Source organism: Oncorhynchus mykiss, chromosome Y (genome assembly GCF_013265735.2).
Source record: "Oncorhynchus mykiss isolate Arlee chromosome Y, USDA_OmykA_1.1, whole genome shotgun sequence".
Lineage (NCBI taxonomy): Eukaryota > Metazoa > Chordata > Actinopteri > Salmoniformes > Salmonidae > Oncorhynchus > Oncorhynchus mykiss.
This window is the reverse complement of record NC_048593.1, coordinates 17,093,615-17,119,388: the sequence shown is the minus strand read 5'-3', so window position 1 is coordinate 17,119,388 and position 25,774 is coordinate 17,093,615. Positions and strand designations below refer to the sequence as shown.

Sequence of the window (25,774 nt, the reverse complement as noted above, 5' to 3'; positions counted from 1 at the left end):
ATTCATACAGCTGCAGTGCTGGTTGTACTCATTCATACAGCTGCAGTGCTGGTTGTACTCATTCATACAGCTGCAGTCCTGGTTGTACTCATTCATACAGCTGCAGTGATGGTTGTACTCATTCATTACAGCTGCAGTGCTGGTTGTACTCATTCATACAGCTGCAGTGATGGTTGTACTCATTCACACAGCTGCATTGCTGGTTGTATTCATTACAGCTGCAGTGCTGGTTGTACGCATTCATACAGCTGCAGTGATGGTTGTACTCATTCATTACAGCTGCAGTGCTGGTTGTACTCATTCATTACAGCTGCAGTGATGGTTGTACTCATTCATTACAGCTGCAGTGATGGTTGTACTCATTCATACAGCTGCAGTGATGGTTGTACTCATTCATTACAGCTGCAGTGCTGGTTGTACTCATTCATACAGCTGCAGTGATGGTTGTACTTATTCATACAGCTGCAGTGATGGTTGTACTCATTCACACAGCTGCATTGCTGGTTGTATTCATTACAGCTGCAGTGCTGGTTGTACGCATTCATACAGCTGCAGTGATGGTTGTACTCATTCATTACAGCTGCAGTGCTGGTTGTACTCATTCATTACAGCTGCAGTGATGGTTGTACTCATTCATTACAGCTGCAGTGATGGTTGTACGCATTCATACAGCTGCAGTGATGGTTGTACTCATTCATTACAGCTGCAGTGATGGTTGTACTCATTCACACAGCTGCAGTGATGGTTGTATTCATTACAGCTGCAGTGCTGGTTGTACGCATTCATACAGCTGCAGTGATGGTTGTACTCATTCATTACAGCTGCAGTGCTGGTTGTACTCATTCATTACAGCTGCAGTGATGGTTGTACTCATTCATTACAGCTGCAGTGATGGTTGTACTCATTCACACAGCTGCAGTGATGGTTGTATTCATTACAGCTGCAGTGCTGGTTGTACGCATTCATACAGCTGCAGTGATGGTTGTACTCATTCATTACAGCTGCAGTGCTGGTTGTACTCATTCATTACAGCTGCAGTGCTGGTTGTACTCATTCATTACAGCTGCAGTGATGGTTGTACTCATTCATTACAGCTGCAGTGATGGTTGTACTCATTCATACAGCTGCAGTGATGGTTGTACTCATTCATTACAGCTGCAGTGCTGGTTGTACTCATTCATACAGCTGCAGTGATGGTTGTACTCATTCATACAGCTGCAGTGATGGTTGTACTCATTCACACAGCTGCATTGCTGGTTGTATTCATTACAGCTGCAGTGCTGGTTGTACGCATTCATACAGCTGCAGTGATGGTTGTACTCATTCATTACAGCTGCAGTGCTGGTTGTACTCATTCATTACAGCTGCAGTGCTGGTTGTACTCATTCATTACAGCTGCAGTGATGGTTGTACGCATTCATACAGCTGCAGTGATGGTTGTACTCATTCATTACAGCTGCAGTGATGGTTGTACTCATTCACACAGCTGCAGTGATGGTTGTATTCATTACAGCTGCAGTGCTGGTTGTACGCATTCATACAGCTGCAGTGATGGTTGTACTCATTCATTACAGCTGCAGTGCTGGTTGTACTCATTCATTACAGCTGCAGTGATGGTTGTACTCATTCATTACAGCTGCAGTGCTGGTTGTACTCATTCATACAGCTGCAGTGATGGTTGTACTCATTCATACAGCTGCAGTGATGGTTGTACTCATTCACACAGCTGCATTGCTGGTTGTATTCATTACAGCTGCAGTGCTGGTTGTACACATTCATACAGCTGCAGTGATGGTTGTACTCATTCATTACAGCTGCAGTGCTGGTTGTACGCATTCATACAGCTGCAGTGCTGGTTGTACGCATTCATACAGCTGCAGTGATGGTTGTACTCATTCATTACAGCTGCAGTGCTGGTTGTACTCATTCATACAGCTGCAGTGATGGTTGTACTCATTCATACAGCTGCAGTGCTGGTTGTACTCATTCATACAGCTGCAGTGCTGGTTGTACTAATTTACACAGCTGCAGTGCTGGTTGTACTCATTCATACAGCTGCAGTGCTGGTTGTACTCATTCATACAGCTGCAGTCCTGGTTGTACTCATTCATACAGCTGCAGTGATGGTTGTACTCATTCATTACAGCTGCAGTGATGGTTGTACTCATTCATACAGCTGCAGTGCTGGTTGTACTCATTCATACAGCTGCAGTCCTGGTTGTACTCATTCATACAGCTGCAGTGATGGTTGTACTCATTCATTACAGCTGCAGTGCTGGTTGTACTCATTCATACAGCTGCAGTGATGGTTGTACGCATTCATACAGCTGCAGTGATGGTTGTACTCATTCATTACAGCTGCAGTGCTGGTTGTACAAATTCATTACAGCTGCAGTGATGGTTGTACTCATTCATACAGCTGCAGTGATGGTTGTACTCATTCACACAGCTGCATTGCTGGTTGTATTCATTACAGCTGCAATGCTGGTTGTACGCATTCATACAGCTGCAGTGATGGTTGTACTCATTCATTACAGCTGCAGTGATGGTTGTACTCATTCATTACAGCTGCAGTGATGGTTGTACTCATTCATTACAGCTGCAGTGATGGTTGTACTCATTCATTACAGCTGCAGTGCTGGTTGTACTCATTCATACAGCTGCAGTGATGGTTGTACTCATTCACACAGCTGCAGTGATGGTTGTACTCATTCACACAGCTGCATTGCTGGTTGTATTCATTACAGCTGCAGTGCTGGTTGTACGCATTCATACAGCTGCAGTGATGGTTGTACTCATTCATTACAGCTGCAGTGCTGGTTGTACTCATTCATTACAGCTGCAGTGATGGTTGTACTCATTCATTACAGCTGCAGTGCTGGTTGTACGCATTCATACAGCTGCAGTGATGCTTGTACTCATTCATTACAGCTGCAGTGATGGTTGTACTCATTCACACAGCTGCAGTGATGGTTGTATTCATTACAGCTGCTGGTTGTACGCATTCATACAGCTGCAGTGATGGTTGTACTCATTCATTACAGCTGCAGTGCTGGTTGTACTCAATCATTACAGCTGCAGTGCTGGTTGTACTCATTCATTACAGCTGCAGTGCTGGTTGTACTCATTCATACAGCTGCAGGGATGGCTGTACTCATTCATTACAGCTGCAGTGCTGGTTGTACTCATTCATTACAGCTGCAGTGCTGGTTGTACTCATTCATACAGCTGCAGTGATGGTTGTACACATTCATTACAGCTGCAGTGATGGTTGTACTCATTCATTACAGCTGCAGTGATGGTTGTACTCATTCATACAGCTGCAGTGATGGTTGTACTCATTCATTACAGCTGCAGTGATGGTTGTACTCATTCATTGCAGCTGCAGTGATGGTTGTACGCATTCATACAGCTGCAGTGATTGTTGTACTCATTCATTACAGCTGCAGTGCTGGTTGTATTCATTCATTACAGCTGCAGTGATGGTTGTACTCATTCATTACAGCTGCAGTGCTGGTTGTACGCATTCATACAGCTGCAGTGATGGTTGTACTCATTCATTACAGCTGCAGTGATTGTTGTACTCATTCATTACAGCTGCAGTGATGGTTGTACTCATTCATTGCAGCTGCAGTGATGGTTGTACGCATTCATACAGCTGCAGTGATTGTTGTACTCATTCATTACAGCTGCAGTGCTGGTTGTATTCATTCATTACAGCTGCAGTGATGGTTGTACTCATTCATTACAGCTGCAGTGCTGGTTCTACGCATTCATACAGCTGCAGTGATGGTTGTACTCATTCATTACAGCTGCAGTGCTGGTTGTACTCATTCATTACAGCTGCAGTGATGGTTGTATGCATTCATTACAGCTGCAGTGATGGTTGTACGCATTCATACAGCTGCAGTGATGGTTGTACTCATTCATTACAGCTGCAGTGATGGTTGTACTCATTCATACAGCTGCAGTGATGGTTGTACTCATTCATTACAGCTGCAGTGATGGTTGTACTCATTCATTACAGTTGCAGTGATGGTTGTACTCATTCATACAGCTGCAGTGATGGTTGTACTCATTCATTACAGCTGCAGTGATGGTTGTACTCATTCATTACAGCTGCAGTGTTGGTTGTACTCATTCATTACAGCTACAGTGATGGTTGTACTCATTCATTACAGCTGCAGTGATGGTTGTACTCATTCATACAGCTGTAGTGCTGGTTGTACTCATTCAGACAGCTGCAGTGCTGGTTGTACTCATTCACACAGCTGCAGTGCTGGTTGTACTCATTCATTACAGCTGCAGTGCTGGTTGTACTCATTCATTACAGCTGCAGTGATGGTTGTACTCATTCATTACAGCTGCAGTGATGGTTGTACTCATTCATTACAGCTGCAGTGCTGGTTGTACTCATTCATACAGCTGCAGTGCTGGTTGTACTCATTCATGCAGTGCTGGTTGTACTCATTCATACAGCTGCAGTGCTGGTTGTACTCATTCATACAGCTGCAGTGCTGGTTGTACTCATTCATACAGCTGCAGTGCTGGTTGTACTCATTCACACAGCTGCATTGCTGGTTGTATTCATTACAGCTGCAGTGCTGGTTGTACGCATTCATACAGCTGCAGTGATGGTTGTACTCATTCATACAGCTGCAGTGCTGGTTGTACTCATTCATACAGCTGCAGTGCTGGTTGTACTCATTCATACAGCTGCAGTCCTGGTTGTACTCATTCATACAGCTGCAGTGATGGTTGTACTCATTCATTACAGCTGCAGTGCTGGTTGTACTCATTCATACAGCTGCAGTGATGGTTGTACTCATTCACACAGCTGCATTGCTGGTTGTATTCATTACAGCTGCAGTGCTGGTTGTACGCATTCATACAGCTGCAGTGATGGTTGTACTCATTCATTACAGCTGCAGTGCTGGTTGTACTCATTCATTACAGCTGCAGTGATGGTTGTACTCATTCATTACAGCTGCAGTGATGGTTGTACTCATTCATACAGCTGCAGTGATGGTTGTACTCATTCATTACAGCTGCAGTGCTGGTTGTACTCATTCATACAGCTGCAGTGATGGTTGTACTCATTCATACAGCTGCAGTGATGGTTGTACTCATTCACACAGCTGCATTGCTGGTTGTATTCATTACAGCTGCAGTGCTGGTTGTACGCATTCATACAGCTGCAGTGATGGTTGTACTCATTCATTACAGCTGCAGTGCTGGTTGTACTCATTCATTACAGCTGCAGTGATGGTTGTACGCATTCATACAGCTGCAGTGATGGTTGTACTCATTCATTACAGCTGCAGTGATGGTTGTACTCATTCACACAGCTGCAGTGATGGTTGTATTCATTACAGCTGCAGTGCTGGTTGTACGCATTCATACAGCTGCAGTGATGGTTGTACTCATTCATTACAGCTGCAGTGCTGGTTGTACTCATTCATTACAGCTGCAGTGATGGTTGTACTCATTCATTACAGCTGCAGTGCTGGTTGTACTCATTCATACAGCTGCAGTGATGGTTGTACTCATTCATACAGCTGCAGTGATGGTTGTACTCATTCACACAGCTGCATTGCTGGTTGTATTCATTACAGCTGCAGTGCTGGTTGTACACATTCATACAGCTGCAGTGATGGTTGTACTCATTCATTACAGCTGCAGTGCTGGTTGTACGCATTCATACAGCTGCAGTGCTGGTTGTACGCATTCATACAGCTGCAGTGATGGTTGTACTCATTCACACAGCTGCATTGCTGGTTGTATTCATTACAGCTGCAGTGCTGGTTGTACACATTCATACATCTGCAGTGATGGTTGTACTCATTCATTACAGCTGCAGTGCTGGTTGTACGCATTCATACAGCTGCAGTGATGGTTGTACTCATTCATTACAGCTGCAGTGCTGGTTGTACTCATTCATTACAGCTGCAGTGATGGTTGTACGCATTCATACAGCTGCAGTGATGGTTGTACTCATTCATTACAGCTGCAGTGATGGTTGTACTCATTCATTACAGCTGCAGTGATGGTTGTACTCATTCATTACAGCTGCAGTGATGGTTGTACTCATTCATTACAGCTGCAGTGCTGGTTGTACTCATTCATTACAGCTGCAGTGATGGTTGTACGCATTCATACAGCTGCAGTGATGGTTGTACTCATTCATTACAGCTGCAGTGATGGTTGTACTCATTCATTACAGCTGCAGTGATGGTTGTACTCATTCATTACAGCTGCAGTGCTGGTTGTACGCATTCATACAGCTGCAGTGCTGGTTGTACGCATTCATACAGCTGCAGTGATGGTTGTACTCATTCATTACAGCTGCAGTGATGGTTGTACTCATTCATTACAGCTGCAGTGATGGTTGTACTCATTCATTACAGCTGCAGTGATGGTTGTACGCATTCATACAGCTGCAGTGATGGTTATACTCATTCATTACAGCTGCAGTGCTGGTTGTACTCATTCATTACAGCTGCAGTGATGGTTGTACTCATTCATTACAGCTGCAGTGCTGGTTGTACGCATTCATACAGCTGCAGTGATGGTTGTACTCATTCATTACAGCTGCAGTGCTGGTTGTACTCATTCATTACAGCTGCAGTGATGGTTGTACGCATTCATACAGCTGCAGTGATGGTTGTACTCATTCATTACAGCTGCAGTGATGGTTGTACTCATTCATTACAGCTGCAGTGATGGTTGTACTCATTCATACAGCTGCAGTGATGGTTGTACTCATTCATACAGTTGCAGTGATGGTTGTACTCATTCATACAGTTGCAGTGATGGTTGTACTCATTCACACAGCTGCATTGCTGGTTGTATTCATTACAGCTGCAGTGCTGGTTGTACGCATTCATACAGCTGCAGTGCTGGTTGTACTCATTCATTACAGCTGCAGTGATTGTTGTACTCATTCATTACAGCTGCAGTGATGGTTGTACTCATTCATTGCAGCTGCAGTGATGGTTGTACGCATTCATACAGCTGCAGTGATTGTTGTACTCATTCATTACAGCTGCAGTGCTGGTTGTATTCATTCATTACAGCTGCAGTGATGGTTGTACTCATTCATTACAGCTGCAGTGCTGGTTCTACGCATTCATACAGCTGCAGTGATGGTTGTACTCATTCATTACAGCTGCAGTGCTGGTTGTACTCATTCATTACAGCTGCAGTGATGGTTGTATGCATTCATTACAGCTGCAGTGATGGTTGTACGCATTCATACAGCTGCAGTGATGGTTGTACTCATTCATTACAGCTGCAGTGATGGTTGTACTCATTCATACAGCTGCAGTGATGGTTGTACTCATTCATTACAGCTGCAGTGATGGTTGTACTCATTCATTACAGTTGCAGTGATGGTTGTACTCATTCATACAGCTGCAGTGATGGTTGTACTCATTCATTACAGCTGCAGTGATGGTTGTACTCATTCATTACAGCTGCAGTGTTGGTTGTACTCATTCATTACAGCTACAGTGATGGTTGTACTCATTCATTACAGCTGCAGTGATGGTTGTACTCATTCATACAGCTGTAGTGCTGGTTGTACTCATTCAGACAGCTGCAGTGCTGGTTGTACTCATTCACACAGCTGCAGTGCTGGTTGTACTCATTCATTACAGCTGCAGTGCTGGTTGTACTCATTCATTACAGCTGCAGTGCTGGTTGTACTCATTCATTACAGCTGCAGTGATGGTTGTACTCATTCATTACAGCTGCAGTGCTGGTTGTACTCATTCATACAGCTGCAGTGCTGGTTGTACTCATTCATACAGCTGCAGTGCTGGTTGTACTCATTCATACAGCTGCAGTGCTGGTTGTACTCATTCATACAGCTGCAGTGCTGGTTGTACTCATTCATACAGCTGCAGTGCTGGTTGTACTCATTCACACAGCTGCATTGCTGGTTGTATTCATTACAGCTGCAGTGCTGGTTGTACGCATTCATACAGCTGCAGTGATGGTTGTACTCATTCATACAGCTGCAGTGCTGGTTGTACTCATTCATACAGCTGCAGTGCTGGTTGTACTCATTCATACAGCTGCAGTCCTGGTTGTACTCATTCATACAGCTGCAGTGATGGTTGTACTCATTCATTACAGCTGCAGTGCTGGTTGTACTCATTCATACAGCTGCAGTGATGGTTGTACTCATTCACACAGCTGCATTGCTGGTTGTATTCATTACAGCTGCAGTGCTGGTTGTACGCATTCATACAGCTGCAGTGATGGTTGTACTCATTCATTACAGCTGCAGTGCTGGTTGTACTCATTCATTACAGCTGCAGTGATGGTTGTACTCATTCATTACAGCTGCAGTGATGGTTGTACTCATTCATACAGCTGCAGTGATGGTTGTACTCATTCATTACAGCTGCAGTGCTGGTTGTACTCATTCATACAGCTGCAGTGATGGTTGTACTCATTCATACAGCTGCAGTGATGGTTGTACTCATTCACACAGCTGCATTGCTGGTTGTATTCATTACAGCTGCAGTGCTGGTTGTACGCATTCATACAGCTGCAGTGATGGTTGTACTCATTCATTACAGCTGCAGTGCTGGTTGTACTCATTCATTACAGCTGCAGTGATGGTTGTACGCATTCATACAGCTGCAGTGATGGTTGTACTCATTCATTACAGCTGCAGTGATGGTTGTACTCATTCACACAGCTGCAGTGATGGTTGTATTCATTACAGCTGCAGTGCTGGTTGTACGCATTCATACAGCTGCAGTGATGGTTGTACTCATTCATTACAGCTGCAGTGCTGGTTGTACTCATTCATTACAGCTGCAGTGATGGTTGTACTCATTCATTACAGCTGCAGTGCTGGTTGTACTCATTCATTACAGCTGCAGTGCTGGTTGTACTCATTCATACAGCTGCAGTGATGGTTGTACTCATTCATACAGCTGCAGTGATGGTTGTACTCATTCACACAGCTGCATTGCTGGTTGTATTCATTACAGCTGCAGTGCTGGTTGTACACATTCATACAGCTGCAGTGATGGTTGTACTCATTCATTACAGCTGCAGTGCTGGTTGTACGCATTCATACAGCTGCAGTGCTGGTTGTACGCATTCATACAGCTGCAGTGATGGTTGTACTCATTCACACAGCTGCATTGCTGGTTGTATTCATTACAGCTGCAGTGCTGGTTGTACACATTCATACATCTGCAGTGATGGTTGTACTCATTCATTACAGCTGCAGTGCTGGTTGTACGCATTCATACAGCTGCAGTGATGGTTGTACTCATTCATTACAGCTGCAGTGCTGGTTGTACTCATTCATTACAGCTGCAGTGATGGTTGTACGCATTCATACAGCTGCAGTGATGGTTGTACTCATTCATTACAGCTGCAGTGATGGTTGTACTCATTCATTACAGCTGCAGTGATGGTTGTACTCATTCATTACAGCTGCAGTGATGGTTGTACTCATTCATTACAGCTGCAGTGCTGGTTGTACTCATTCATTACAGCTGCAGTGATGGTTGTACGCATTCATACAGCTGCAGTGATGGTTGTACTCATTCATTACAGCTGCAGTGATGGTTGTACTCATTCATTACAGCTGCAGTGATGGTTGTACTCATTCATTACAGCTGCAGTGCTGGTTGTACGCATTCATACAGCTGCAGTGCTGGTTGTACGCATTCATACAGCTGCAGTGATGGTTGTACTCATTCATTACAGCTGCAGTGATGGTTGTACTCATTCATTACAGCTGCAGTGATGGTTGTACTCATTCATTACAGCTGCAGTGATGGTTGTACGCATTCATACAGCTGCAGTGATGGTTATACTCATTCATTACAGCTGCAGTGCTGGTTGTACTCATTCATTACAGCTGCAGTGATGGTTGTACTCATTCATTACAGCTGCAGTGCTGGTTGTACGCATTCATACAGCTGCAGTGATGGTTGTACTCATTCATTACAGCTGCAGTGCTGGTTGTACTCATTCATTACAGCTGCAGTGATGGTTGTACGCATTCATACAGCTGCAGTGATGGTTGTACTCATTCATTACAGCTGCAGTGATGGTTGTACTCATTCATTACAGCTGCAGTGATGGTTGTACTCATTCATTACAGCTGCAGTGATGGCTGTACTCATTCATACAGCTGCAGTGATGGTTGTACTCATTCATTACAGCTGCAGTGATGGTTGTACTCATTCATTACAGCTGCAGTGATGGTTGTACTCATTCATTACAGCTGCAGTGCTGGTTGTACTCATTCACACAGCTGCATTGCTGGTTGTATTCATTACAGCTGCAGTGCTGGTTGTACGCATTCATACAGCTGCAGTGATGGTTGTACTCATTCATTACAGCTGCAGTGCTGGTTGTACTCATTCATTACAGCTGCAGTGATGGTTGTACTCATTCATTACAGCTGCAGTGATGGTTGTACTCATTCATACAGCTGCAGTGATGGTTGTACTCATTCATTACAGCTGCAGTGCTGGTTGTACTCATTCATACAGCTGCAGTGATGGTTGTACTCATTCATACAGCTGCAGTGATGGTTGTACTCATTCACACAGCTGCATTGCTGGTTGTATTCATTACAGCTGCAGTGCTGGTTGTACGCATTCATACAGCTGCAGTGATGTTGTACTCATTCATTACAGCTGCAGTGCTGGTTGTACTCATTCATTACAGCTGCAGTGATGGTTGTACGCATTCATACAGCTGCAGTGATGGTTGTACTCATTCATTACAGCTGCAGTGATGGTTGTACTCGTTCACACAGCTGCAGTGATGGTTGTATTCATTACAGCTGCAGTGCTGGTTGTACACATTCATACAGCTGCAGTGATGGTTGTACTCATTCATTACAGCTGCAGTGCTGGTTGTACTCATTCATTACAGCTGCAGTGATGGTTGTACTCATTCATTACAGCTGCAGTGCTGGTTGTACTCATTCATACAGCTGCAGTGATGGTTGTACTCATTCATACAGCTGCAGTGATGGTTGTACTCATTCACACAGCTGCATTGCTGGTTGTATTCATTACAGCTGCAGTGCTGGTTGTACACATTCATACAGCTGCAGTGATGGTTGTACTCATTCATTACAGCTGCAGTGCTGGTTGTACGCATTCATACAGCTGCAGTGCTGGTTGTACGCATTCATACAGCTGCAGTGATGGTTGTACTCATTCACACAGCTGCATTGCTGGTTGTATTCATTACAGCTGCAGTGCTGGTTGTACACATTCATACATCTGCAGTGATGGTTGTACTCATTCATTACAGCTGCAGTGATGGTTGTACGCATTCATACAGCTGCAGTGATGGTTGTACTCATTCATTACAGCTGCAGTGATGGTTGTACTCATTCATTACAGCTGCAGTGATGGTTGTACTCATTCATTACAGCTGCAGTGATGGCTGTACTCATTCATACAGCTGCAGTGATGGTTGTACTCATTCATTACAGCTGCAGTGATGGTTGTACTCATTCATTACAGCTGCAGTGATGGTTGTACTCATTCATTACAGCTGCTGTGATGGTTGTACTCATTCATTACAGCTGCAGTGCTGGTTGTACTCATTCACACAGCTGCATTGCTGGTTGTATTCATTACAGCTGCAGTGCTGGTTGTACGCATTCATACAGCTGCAGTGATGGTTGTACTCATTCATTACAGCTGCAGTGCTGGTTGTACTCATTCATTACAGCTGCAGTGATGGTTGTACTCATTCATTACAGCTGCAGTGATGGTTGTACTCATTCATACAGCTGCAGTGATGGTTGTACTCATTCATTACAGCTGCAGTGCTGGTTGTACTCATTCATACAGCTGCAGTGATGGTTGTACTCATTCATACAGCTGCAGTGATGGTTGTACTCATTCACACAGCTGCATTGCTGGTTGTATTCATTACAGCTGCAGTGCTGGTTGTACGCATTCATACAGCTGCAGTGATGGTTGTACTCATTCATTACAGCTGCAGTGCTGGTTGTACTCATTCATTACAGCTGCAGTGATGGTTGTACGCATTCATACAGCTGCAGTGATGGTTGTACTCATTCATTACAGCTGCAGTGATGGTTGTACTCATTCACACAGCTGCAGTGATGGTTGTATTCATTACAGCTGCAGTGCTGGTTGTACACATTCATACAGCTGCAGTGATGGTTGTACTCATTCATTACAGCTGCAGTGCTGGTTGTACTCATTCATTACAGCTGCAGTGATGGTTGTACTCATTCATTACAGCTGCAGTGCTGGTTGTACTCATTCATACAGCTGCAGTGATGGTTGTACTCATTCATACAGCTGCAGTGATGGTTGTACTCATTCACACAGCTGCATTGCTGGTTGTATTCATTACAGCTGCAGTGCTGGTTGTACACATTCATACAGCTGCAGTGATGGTTGTACTCATTCATTACAGCTGCAGTGCTGGTTGTACGCATTCATACAGCTGCAGTGCTGGTTGTACGCATTCATACAGCTGCAGTGATGGTTGTACTCATTCACACAGCTGCATTGCTGGTTGTATTCATTACAGCTGCAGTGCTGGTTGTACACATTCATACATCTGCAGTGCTGGTTGTACTCATTCATTACAGCTGCAGTGCTGGTTGTACGCATTCATACAGCTGCAGTGATGGTTGTACTCATTCATTACAGCTGCAGTGATGGTTGTACTCATTCACACAGCTGCAGTGCTGGTTGTACGCATTCATACAGCTGCAGTGCTGGTTGTACGCATTCATACAGCTGCAGTGATGGTTGTACTCATTCATTACAGCTGCAGTGATGGTTGTACTCATTCATTACAGCTGCAGTGATGGTTGTACTCATTCATTACAGCTGCAGTGATGGTTGTACGCATTCATACAGCTGCAGTGATGGTTATACTCATTCATTACAGCTGCAGTGCTGGTTGTACTCATTCATTACAGCTGCAGTGATGGTTGTACTCATTCATTACAGCTGCAGTGCTGGTTGTACGCATTCATACAGCTGCAGTGATGGTTGTACTCATTCATTACAGCTGCAGTGCTGGTTGTACTCATTCATTACAGCTGCAGTGATGGTTGTACGCATTCATACAGCTGCATTGATGGTTGTACTCATTCATTACAGCTGCAGTGATGGTTGTACTCATTCATTACAGCTGCAGTGATGGTTGTACTCATTCATTACAGCTGCAGTGATGGCTGTACTCATTCATACAGCTGCAGTGATGGTTGTACTCATTCATTACAGCTGCAGTGCTGGTTGTACTCATTCATTACAGCTGCAGTGATGGTTGTACTCATTCATTACAGCTGCTGTGATGGTTGTACTCATTCATTACAGCTGCAGTGCTGGTTGTACTCATTCATTACAGCTGCAGTGCTGGTTGTACTCATTCATTACAGCTGCAGTGATGGTTGTACTCATTCATTACAGCTACAGTGATGGTTGTACTCATTCATTACAGCTACAGTGATGGTTGTACTCATTCACACAGCTGCAGTGATGGTTGTACTCATTCACACAGCTGCAGTGCTGGTTGTACTCATTCATTACAGCTGCAGTGATGGTTGTACTCATTCACAGAGCTGCAGTGCTGGTTGTACTCATTCATACAGCTGCAGTGCTGGTTGTACTCATTCATACAGCTGCAGTGCTGGTTGTACTCATTCACACAGCTGCAGTGCTGGTTGTAGTGTGAGTAGAAGTAGGGATGCACATTTTATGGCTTATAAAAGTTTTGAACAAAGTATTGACAGTGCTGAATAATGACTTAAACTTGAACTTACTCATCAGTGTTCTGCTGTATTCGTTGACTCAAGTCATGTTTTTGAAATCTCTCGGTATCAACTTTGATGTGCGTTCGAGGTTTCTTTTCACAGTCTATGGCTCGAGGAAACTGTGCAAACACAGTGATCTGGGCTTTCTGATTGGCCAGCTGTAGGCCTATAGGTACACTTGATTTGCTCTCTGGGCCTGCCAGGTAGGCAGAGTTCTACGTTCAGACACATGAAATGGTTCAAAATGGGAACACTTTGCCTTCCCGGCGCTAGGGCTGCTGAATCAAGTGCACCTACCGCCAACAGTGTGAAAGGAATTTTAAATAATAGGAACGCAAGGCTTTATCGTAGTTTTTTTTACAGAAATGTTTGGTGATCGACTAGGAATGCCTTGGAGATCGACCAGTTGATCGCGATCGAACCGGTTGGTGACCACTGCTGTAGACTAACCAGACCACTACACTTTCTCCCCTCCCTCCCTCCTCCTTCCTGTCCACCTGCAGGGAGACCACCCCCCCGCGGAGCCAAAGCAGCCCCCGAAGGCCCCCCTCAGCCAAAAGGACCGCTAGAACGGGTCTACCAGGAGATTGCCATCCTAAAAAAGCTGGACCATCCCAATGTAGTGAAGCTAGTGGAGGTGAGGCTCTACAATCTGGATGGTGTTTGTCCTCTTAACACAAGCTGTTGTGTGTTGCCAATGCATAATACATTAGCAATTCATTGTCACTGTTTGAGTTCAGTGTTATTTTCATGAGACAGGAACCTCTCTGCTTCAATTGTTTTGTCAAAAATGTCATACAATATTATTGTGACTGCTCGTTGGCACCGTGGCACTGTCAGTGATTGCAAGTGGGTTTGTGTTTACAACAGACTGCTAGTATTGTAGTGTGCTGTCGGTCTAGTATGTGTGCTCCTCTGAACCTGCGTCCCTCTCTTCTCCTGCCAGGTTCTTGACGACCCTGGTGAGGACCATCTGTACATGGGTAAGATTGGCCTGATTCTGCGCTTATCAGCGCACACACACACACACACACACAGATAGATATAGATATCCCTTCAGTTCACATTACGCAGTCACTGTTCAACATCGTTATGAGGTGTGAGACACACACATCCCACTCACTTCCTAATCAGACCCATTCACAGATTTGATCATTTTAATCATAATAACTAACTAGCTAAAGCGTTGATGATGTAGTAATGACGGCATCTCTGTTCTTTTTACAGTGTTCGAGCTGGTCAAAAAGGGGTGGGTTAATCCTCTTGCTACTGTAATCAGTATAAGCTGGAGTGAGCTCAATCTCGTTAAGCACTGACGCTCAATTTACTGCTCTCTCGCTGTGTCTGTTTGTGTGTGTGTCTCGCTCGTGCACAGGGCTGTGATGGAGGAGTTGCCCACGGACAAGCCGCTAAATGAGGACCAAGCTCGGTTCTACTTCCAAGACCTAGTCAGGGGGATTGAGTTCTGTGAGTGGGTTCTCTTCTCTAATCACAGTACTGTCTGTGCTCTCCCTCTCTTTGTTGCTGCACACCGGTAGCTCACCTGTGTTCCCTATAAATTGTTGTTGTGAATGAAAAAGATTTGCACCCACACCCTGGCTGCGAAGCCTGAACATCTGTGTACGCGATCCCTGACGCAGTGACAATAATACAAATGAAGTAAGCTTCATGCGACCTCTTTTTGAGTGTGGACCCATCGCACCTTTTTTGCTTGTCTGAATTGCCGGGTTTTACGCACCCACCAAACATTTGGGAGAGCACAATGGTCTTCTTCTGATTAGCTACTCTTCTGCTCTTCAGCCACCCACTGCCTCCTTTCCACAATGCACATAATCACAATAGCTTTCAGTGGCATTATTGCACTCAAGCACATCCTAAGTGGCACCCTATTTCCTATATGGGGCTCTGGTTAAAGTAGTGCACTATATAGGGCATAGGGTACCATTTGGGACTATTTCCTATATGGGGCTCTGGTTAAAGTAGTGCACTATATAGGGCATAGGGTACCATTTGGGACTATTTCCTATATGGGGCTCTGGTCAAAGTAGTGCACTATATGAGGGCATAGGGTGCCATTCGGGGCACCCAGGCTTACCACAAGCTCTGTCTTCTACCAGAGCAGTACACACGGAGAGATGGAGGGAGAGAGATGCACTATAAGGGTACTTCAAGCAGCACTCAAACCTCTCTTCCTCTCCCACATACAACTACTCAGACACCCCCCCTTCACTTTAACACAAAGAGTCCTCCTTTCCCTGTATCTTCAGGAGGTGTTATACAGAGGTGTGTTTGTAACAGATTGAGATCGCACCGGAACAACTCACCCACAGCTTAAAATGGTGCCGTTGAATCAGATCCTTTTCAGTGCTTAGTAGGTTGTCAAATCAAACTTTATTTGCCACACGCGCCGAATACAACAAGTGTAGACTTTACCGTGAAATGCTGACTTACAAGCCCTTAAGAAGAAGAAAATATTTACCAAGTAGGCTGAAATAAAAAGTAACACAATAAGAATAACAAGCAGATGGTTATGTGTTTGCGGGCAGAGGGTCACTAGTTAAAGCCGTGCTATGGACAGGGACTGTGAAGGAAGCGATACCGTTTAGCAGCACAGTGGTTACAGAGGGACAAATGACAAGTAGTCAAATGTATGACTCGTTACCGTGAGAGCCTCTGCTAAATGACTAATAATACTGTGCTGTTGTTTTCCAGTGCATTACCAGAGGATCATCCACCGGGACATCAAGCCCTCTAACCTCCTGGTTGGGGAGGACGGTCACATTAAGATCGCTGACTTCGGGGTCAGTAACCAGTTTGAGGGGGCCGACGCCCTTCTCACCAGCACGGTAGGCACGCCCGCCTTCCTCGCCCCCGAGACCCTCTCCGAGACCAGGAAGAACTTCTCTGGCAAGGTGAATGAGCTTCTGTCAGTGAGCTTCTCTCTGAAATTCCTTAAGGGCAGCTGTTATGAGGAAATGATGTGGGTTTTAAGTGAATTCTGTTTCTTCTTATAGGCATTGGACGTTTGGGCCATGGGAGTGACGCTGTACTGTTTCGTGTTCGGAGTGGTAAACCTCTCCTCCTACTCTGCTCTATATTACAATCCACAGCTGCATGATGCAATAGTTCAGCCTTATGACCGATACGGAACATGTTTCACCTGACGAGTTCTCATTTGAATGTGACTCCTGTCAACAGTGTCCCTTTATGGATGAACGCATCATCAGTCTTCATCAGAAGATCAAGACTCAGCCAGTGGAGCTGCCAGAGCAGTGAGTTCTCCATTCAACTCTACTGGGAGGGGATACGATCCATGATTAATGAAGGACCCTAACTCTTGTTGTGGCCCCTACAGTTCAGACTTATCTGATGATCTGAAAGATCTGCTACTGAAGATGCTTGACAAGAATCCAGAGACCAGGATATCAGTACCGCAGATTAAGGTCTGCTTTTTAGTGATTTGCGTGTGTGTTTGTAATGCACCTAGTGTGTGTGGCTGCATCACGTTGGGCCTCTCTCTGCTCCCTCCAGGTGCACCCGTGGGTGACGCGGCGAGGAGCGGAGCCCCTCCCTCTGGAGGACGATAACTGCTGCATGCTGATCGAGGTGACCGAGGAGGAGGTTGAGAACTCTGTCAAACACATCCCCAGTCTGGCCACTGTGGTGAGTGGTGGGAGGAGGACACACACAGGCCACACTGCACTGCCTTCATAGCTAGAATCTGTAGTTGATACTTCCTTTTTTGGGACCATTGATATGTGCCCATTGATTCTTGAAGAATATAACTTATACAGTGGGGAGAACAAGTATTTGATACACTGCTGATTTTGCAGGTTTTCCTACTTACAAAGCATGTAGAGGTCTGTAATTTTTATCATATGTACACTTCAACTGTGAGAGACGGAATCTAAAACAATAATCCATAAAATCCCATTGTATGATTTTTAAGTAATTAATTTGCATTTTATTGCATCACATACATCAGAAAAGCAGAACTTAATATTTGGTACAGAAACCTTTGTTTGCAATTACAGAGATCATACGTTTCCTGTAGTTCTTGACCAGGTTTGCACACACTGCAGCAGGGATTTTGGCCCACTCCTCCATACAGACCTTCTCCAGATCCTTCAGGTTTCGGGGCTGTCGCTGTGCAATACGGACTTTCAGCTACCTCCAAAGATGTTCTATTGGGTTCAGATCTGGAGACTGGCTAGGCCACTCCGGGACCTTGAGATGCTTCTTACAGAGCCACTCCTTAGTTGCCTTGGCTGTGTGTTTCGGGTCGTTGTCATGCTGGAAAACCCAGCCACGACCCCGCTTCAATGCTCTTATTGAGGGAAGGAGGTTGTTGGCCAAGATCTCGCGATACATGGCCCCATCCATCCTCCCCTCAATACAGTGCAGTCGTCCTGTCCCCTTTGCAGAAAAGCATCCCCAAAGAATGATGTTTCCACCTCCATGCTTCACGGTTGGGATGGTGTTCTTGGGGTTGTACTCATCCTTCTTCTTCCTCCAAGCACTGCGAGTGGAGTTTAGACCAAAAAGCTCTATTTTTGTCTCATCAGACCACATGACCTTCTCCCATTCCTCCTCTGGATCATCCAGATGGTCATTGGCAAACTTCAGACTGGCCTGGACATGCGCTGGCTTGAGCAGGGGGACCTTGCATGCGCTGCAGGATTTTAATCCATGACGGTGTAGTGTGTTACTAATGTTTTCTTTGAGACTGTGGTCCCAGCTCTCTTCAGGTCATTGACCAGCTGTGTAGTCCTGCTGTGTAGTTCTGGGATGATCCCTCAACTTCCTCATGATCATTGATGCCCCACGAGGTGAGCTCTTGCATGGAGCCCCAGACCGAGGGTGATTGACCATCATCTTGAACTTCTTCCATTTTCGAATAATTGCGCCAACAGTTGTTGCCTTCTCACCAAGCTGCTTGCCTATTGTCCTGTAGCCCATCCCAGCCTTGTGCAGGTCTACAATTTTACCCCTGATGTCCTTACACAGCTCTCTGGTCTTGGCCATTGTGGAGAGGTTGTAGTCTGTTTGATTGAGTGTGTGGACAGGTGTCTTTTATACAGGGAACGAGTTCAAACAGGTACAGTTAATACAGGTAATGAGTGGAGAACAGGAGGGCTTCTTAAAGAAAAACTAACGGGTCTGTTAGAGCCGGAATTCTTACTGGTTGGTAGATGATCAAATACTTATGTCATGCAATAAAATGCAAATTAATTACTTAAAAATCATACAATGTGATTTTCTGGATTTTTGTTTTAGATTCCGTCTCTCACAGTTGAAGTGTACCTATGATAAAAATTACAGACCTCTACATGCTTTGTAAGTAGGAAAACCTGCAAAATCGTCAGTGTATAAAAAATACTTGTTCTCCCCACTGTAAATGCCTCATGAGTTTAGTTCAACTGTCGCACCCCATCAGAACCCAACATATAAACCTGTTTTGCTCCAATGTTTGTTAACATCGTAAATGTAAACGGACACTGCACAGCCTCAAAACATGGTTTTAAACTATAATTTTGATATCCATATCCCTGTTTATGAATTAAAGAGTGGTTATATTTCTCCAGGCCCATCCCTCAGCTTTTTATCAAAACGGGCGGGGTAAATGCGTTGATATTGTTTCAGTTAAGGATTCTAGCTTTAACACTGGATTAAGCATGATAGCACGGGATTAAACATGATAGCACGGGATTAAACATGATAGCACTGGATTAAACACGATAGCACTGGATTAAACACAATAGCACAGGATTAAACACGATAGCACGGGATTACACACAGACGATGCAATCTTAACCACACTGCACACTGCCCTAACCCATCTGGACAAGAGGAATACCTATGTGAGAATGCTGTTCATCGACTACAACTCAGCATTTAACACCATAGTACCCTCCAAACTCGTCATCAAGCTCGAGACCCTGGGTCTCGACCCCGCCCTGTGCAACTGGGTACTGGACTTCCTGACGGGCCGCCCCCAGGTGGTGAGGGTAGGTAACAACATCTCCACCCGCTGATCCTCAACACTGGGGCCCCACAAGGGTGCGTTCTGAGCCCTCTCCTGTACTCCCTGTTCACCCACGACTGCGTGGCCACGCACGCCTCCAACTCAATCATCAAGTTTGCGGACAACACAACAGTGGTAGGCTTGATTACCAACAACGACGAGACGGCCTACAGGGAGGAGGTGAGGGCCCTCGGCGTGTGGTGTCAGGAAAATAACCTCACACTCAACGTCAACAAAACTAAGGAGATGATTGTGGACTTCAGGAAACAGCAGAGGGAACACCCCCCTATCCACATCGATGGAACAGCAGTGGGGAGGGTAGTAAGTTTTAAGTTCCTCGGCGTACACATCACAGACAAACTGAATTGGTCCACCCACACAGACAGCATCGTGAAGAAGGCGCAGCAGCGCCTCTTCAACCTCAGGAGGCTGAAGAAATTCGGCTTGTCACCAAAAGCACTCACAAACTTCTACACAATGCACAATCGAGAGCATCCTGTCGGGCTGTATCACCGCCTGGTATGGCAACTGCTCCGCCCACAACCGTAAGGCTCTCCAGAGGGTAGTGAGGTCCGCACAACGCATCACCGGGGGCAAACTACCTGCCCTCCAGGACACCTACACCACCCGATGTCACAGGAAGGCCATAAAGATCATCAAGGACAACAACCACCCGAGCCACTGCCTGTTCACCCCGCTATGATCCAGAAGGCGAGGTCAGTACAGGTGCATCAAAGCTGGGACCGAGAGACTGAAAAACAGCTTCTATCTCAAGGCCATCAGACTGTTAAACAGCCACCACTAACATTGAGTGGCTAGTGCCAACACACTGACTCAACTCCAGCCACTTTAATAATGGGAATTGATGTAAAATATATCACTAGCCACTTTAAACAATGCTACTTAATATAATGTTTACATACAATACATTAGTCATCTCATATGTCTAAGTATATACTGTACTCTATATCATCTACTGCATCTTTATGTAATACATGTATCACTAGCCACTTTAAACTATGCCACTTTGTTTACATACTCATCTCATATGTATATACTGTACTCGATACCATCTACTGCATCTTGCCTATGCCGTTCTGTACGATCACTCATCCATATATCTTTATGTACATATTCTTTTTCCCTTTACACTTGTGTGTATAAGGTAGTAGTTTTGGAATTGTTAGTTCTGCATTGTCGGAACTAGAAGCACAAGCATTTCGCTACACTCGCATTAACATCTGCTAACCATATGTATGTGACAAATCAAATTTGATTTGATTTTTGATTTGATTAGCACGGGATTAAACATGATAGCACGGGATTAAACATGATAGCACGGGATTAAACATGATAGCACTGGATTAAACATGATAGCACGGGATTAAACATGATAGCACGGGATTAAACATGATAGCACTGGATTAAACATGATAGCACGGGATTAAACATGATAGCACTGGATTAAACATGATAGCACTGGATTAAACATGATAGCACTGGATTAAACACGATAGCACGGGATTAAACATGATAGCACTGGCTCAGAACTCACACTCAGGCTCATTTCCAGCAGGCAGTCTCTTCGTGTACTGGGACAAGAGGCCACACTTTACAGTTCACAAAAGATACCTTATGAATGTTCATTCATTGATTTAATATCATCAGTTTCCTTTCAGCTCTTTTGATTGTTTCATCTACAATTACTGTTGTACAGCTGGGTAGTTACACTGGTTACACAGAAGTTATAAAGTCATTAAACCACGAGGGCGAACTTGATATGAAGTGTTGTAACTAATAAACGACTGTTTGACCAGAAAAAGTGAATGATAAACGTAGGACATTTGTTCACAGCCACTCTGCTCTGTGACAGGTGTCAATCTTAACTCTGTGGTGTAGCCCATTCAAATGTCTCTCTGTCTCTGTAGATCCTGGTGAGGACCATGCTGAGGAAGCGCTCCTTTGGGAACCCCTTTGACTGGGGCCGCCAGAGAACCGAAGACCGAGGCACCGGTCTGTCTGCACCAGGACACGTGCTCACGTAAGTTCCCATCTCTTAGGCCTTTTACACTGCTCTCTAGTAGAGAAACATATTTTCTAAACAGTTAGGGTTGCAAAATATCTGTGTTTTTCTCAGGTTTTCTCAAAATCCTGGTTTTGGATTCTGGATTTTCTACTTATTTCCGGAACATTTCTGGAAAACCTGGCAATTTTAAGATAGTTTCCAGAAATGTGCAATTCTACAATCACTTAATAATGTAATGTAGCTTCATATTGCAATAGAAAAGCTATTTTGTACATGGCTAACTATTCTTATCTTGCGAAATTGATTCTTACTTGTCATTAAATTATAGTAGGATGTCACGTAGATGGTGTTAAGATTTACTTGTGATATACTCGTCTGTGCTTGCTGTAGCAACCTCTTAATCTGCCCCCCCCCCCTCCCCCTCCTGCCCGCCAGCAAAGGGAGAGCGGGCAATGTGAGATGCTGCTACATTCATAGTAACCAAAGAAGGTAAAGGACTATGGGCCTGCCACTGCCTTGCCTGCCTATCTAGCTCAATACTATTCAAGTGGTATGAAACTCACTTAAGTCCATAGGCATGAGTGGTGTTTGTCGTCAAGTGCTCCTGTGTAACAGATCAACATGCAGTCAAGGGAATAATTATAGCCAATACACAGGGGTACTTGAAACCATGTCTGGGAACCTCTTGCTGATCCCCAACTGGGGTGACCTGGGGTTCCCGTACGACCAAGTGCAATCTAAGGTGTTTCTGGTCAAGTGTGAACTGTACAGCAATGAGCAGAGCAGAAACCGTCAAGTCAGCAAATTAGAATGAATCAATCTCATCCTTGGCCAAGCACTTATAGAACTGCAGCCTAAACACTTTCCCTGTGAAAACCCTGATTTAAATTTGGCCGAATATCTGTATTTAAAAAATGGGTCATTGATTCCTCCGCATGCAGCATCACAATACCCTCCTCCCTCCCAAGGACATACCAGTGAACTACTTTGATGTTGTTTTTTAAATCTCTGACCTGAATGTTCAACTAACAGCTTGCTAAGTTCCCTCTCTGCTCAATCTCTCCAGTTACGTAGCTAACAAGTGAATGGTTCCACTCAGTTTCCCAGCTAAACTGAGGTTAACTAGCTGTATCTCTACAGTGCTAGAATTGACACAGGTACTTAGCACTGGTGGCTGTATTGAATTCTGCTCCTCCGGTTTGTTTCCTAGGAAACAAGAGAGCGGGGAGGGCATGAGAAGTATGGACCTGCCCTTGGTGGGCGAAGATGAGACTCTTTCCTGATGCGGTGTGGTTTGTCAGCGCGAGGGTGAAGGCATGCTAGCGAATTATGTTGGTTGAAGACACTAATGTATTTTGTGGAGGTGGACAGGACTGTTATAGGGATGTGACGGGAGCCTGAACACCCTTTTGGTGAAAGCTCCCTCCTGACTGTCACTCACTAACACCCATCTGTAATGCATGCTCATGTTTCTAGTCATAGCATGCTCTGTCACAGGCTTCTGATATAAAGGTCTGTATTTTAGCCTAGGTACATGTGTTTCTCCAGGCCTCCTCCGTTTGAAAAGGCTCTCACGTTTACTACAGGGGTATGGGGGACGGTTGTACATTTTCAAGGGGCGACCCCTGTCCCCCACATATTAATAGAGCAAGTTACTTAACTATGATTGTCTGGACCACTCACCATTAATGTGGACAGTTTTGTAACGATAAACAGGAGAGGTTTATTGAAACGAACAATAGATTTACTACATTCCTGGTATGCATGTGGGTTTGTTTCTTTCCCAGTGCAGCCATTGTTTACGCTGCACAATCATAGAATTAGTTATCCAGGCACAAACTATTTATTTGATTCATTCAGTCCTCACTAATGGTTTGTTATAAAATGTCTCCCAGTTACTACAACTGGTGAAGAGCTTTTAAAAAATGCCGTGTTTTCTAACGCACTTACTTCTTAAAACGTGTGGCGGGCCAAGGGAGATGATACAATGTTGAAGCTCAAGCCAAAATAATGTGTTTGTGGCATGTTTGTTTCTTTAAGTTTTTTATATGGTAATAGATTGACGGGTGTGGTTTTTAAACCTCTCATTTTCAGGACACCAAAAATAAATTCAATTGTGTATTTTGTAAACTAATAGCAAACACCTTTAAAACAAGTGACTATTTCTAATTGCAATGTCATTGTGAAATGATAGGAGTTATTGTCTCTTACAAATGAATTTCACTCCCAGGCATATCGTGTGGCTGCAGACCTCTTGTACAAATCTATGCATGACATATCTGTTACGGAAGTGTTGGAATTCGTTTGAATTAGATAAAGTTGTCATCAGATATGGTAAGATACAAACGTGCTAGTAGAACTCAGACATTGCCACTGGAGTGCAACTCTTTTTCCATGGCTAAGCGGTCGAATGATCTTCCTAGTTGTCTTGTGGCATGTTTTAATTTTCTTTTTTTAATGTTTACCTCTTGCCTTTTTTTTGCACGTAGATAGACTGTGTTTGTGTATGGATAGCTACAGTCGCTGGACATGTTTGTGGTTCCATAGTATATCTTTGAAACAACATTAATTCAACAATTAATGCTTCCAACATACAGATTTTTTTCAGCACCAACGTGTTGAATGTATGATAACGGTACATATATATTTTTTGGGGGGTGGGGGGAGGGGACATTTCTTGCATGTCACTACTGTATGTTAAAACAATCTGAATTGAATGTTGTGTGTTTTTTAAGACTTATTACTTACTATGCATACGAAATGTCACTGTGGTGCAGCGCTCCACCCTGTCATTGGTCTGTCATGTATACTGTGTTGTTGGAGGGTACAGTATCTAATTGAGGTCTCTGTATACAGTAGCTGACCACTTGGTATGGCAGTACCTGTTTGGGGATCTCACCATCTTGTGTAAAATGTTCAGGAATAATATGATGGAATATTAAAAGGAAGGAGAAGATACTGACTATGACCTCAGTCCAGATCAGAAGCGGCGGTTAGAGCGCTGGGCCTGTGACCGAAAGGTTGCTAGTTTGAATCCCTGAGCCGACGAGGGAAGAAAATGAAATGACAACTTATTTTATCACTCCACATGAAAGTGCTACCCTCCCCTTCATTATATCATAGAAGAGGTTGGGTTTGACTACAGGGCTGAATTAAATGCAACCCACAGAACTCTGTATTATATTTGTATTTATACATATATTTCATCTTCCCTTTTTGTTTCAGTCTTTGCCCATTCTTATTGAAAGGGCTAGGATTACCTTTATTGTCCATATCACACAATGTACTGTAGCATAATGCCATCCATTGTAGTGAGAGCTTTGGTGCCTCTACCCAAATGCATGCCAACATACTATAAAAATACCATTGAATTGTCATAGCATAACAGAGCTTCTCACAAAACAAGAGCTCATAATAATTGAATCTATTGTATCCAGTTCATTATTTGAGTAAATTACAGTTAACTTTCTGCAATGTCTCCCGTCTCTGTCACATTATTTTTGGGTGCTTTGCTGTCGGGTATTGTTGAAGCACTTGGTCACACGTTTTCAGGCCATCATGGGTAATGGCCATACTTTATGAACATCAATTTGTTACACAAGATGACCACCAGAGTGCGTCCTATGCCATTTCATGATACAATATGGACTGCATATTCACTGCCTCGGGTCAAAAATAAATGCCTATAGCTGAATAATACTCATAGGCCTAATAGGTGAATGTATTATAATAGTTGTATAAACCAGCTGCAAGCAAACTTGTTGAATGTCTATGGGGAATTAGTTTAACATGTGGAATAGGGATGTTATTCAATAAATCAAGAATGGTTCAGTTATTGCCGGGTTAACATTTTGGGAGGTCATCTAGACTTGCTTTACAGAACACAGAAGTGAAAAGGTTATGAGAACAAACGGTTCTT

The 25,774-nt window shown here is 44.2% G+C and overlaps 1 protein-coding gene across 3 annotated transcripts in view; it reads left to right on the top strand.

Moving 5' to 3' along the window:
• Positions 1-25,333, top strand: part of LOC110509723 (calcium/calmodulin-dependent protein kinase kinase 2) — a 41,836-nt gene extending 16,503 nt beyond the window's left edge. For 2 of the 3 annotated variants that reach the window (XM_036968328.1, XM_036968330.1), the window contains 12 exons: positions 14,308-14,441; positions 14,751-14,787; positions 15,032-15,053; positions 15,180-15,271; positions 16,517-16,716; positions 16,819-16,872; positions 17,003-17,076; positions 17,160-17,247; positions 17,336-17,467; positions 21,758-21,870; positions 22,291-22,344; positions 23,066-25,333. In XM_036968328.1, coding sequence (XP_036824223.1) covers positions 14,308-14,441; positions 14,751-14,787; positions 15,032-15,053; positions 15,180-15,271; positions 16,517-16,716; positions 16,819-16,872; positions 17,003-17,076; positions 17,160-17,247; positions 17,336-17,467; positions 21,758-21,870; positions 22,291-22,344; positions 23,066-23,138 — 1,073 coding nt within the window. In that variant the 3' untranslated portion in view covers positions 23,139-25,333. The remainder of the gene's footprint in view (positions 1-14,307; positions 14,442-14,750; positions 14,788-15,031; positions 15,054-15,179; positions 15,272-16,516; positions 16,717-16,818; positions 16,873-17,002; positions 17,077-17,159; positions 17,248-17,335; positions 17,468-21,757; positions 21,871-22,290; positions 22,345-23,065) is intronic. The other variant, XM_036968329.1, reaches the window with a different exon arrangement.
• Positions 25,334-25,774: the final 441 nt, after the last annotated feature.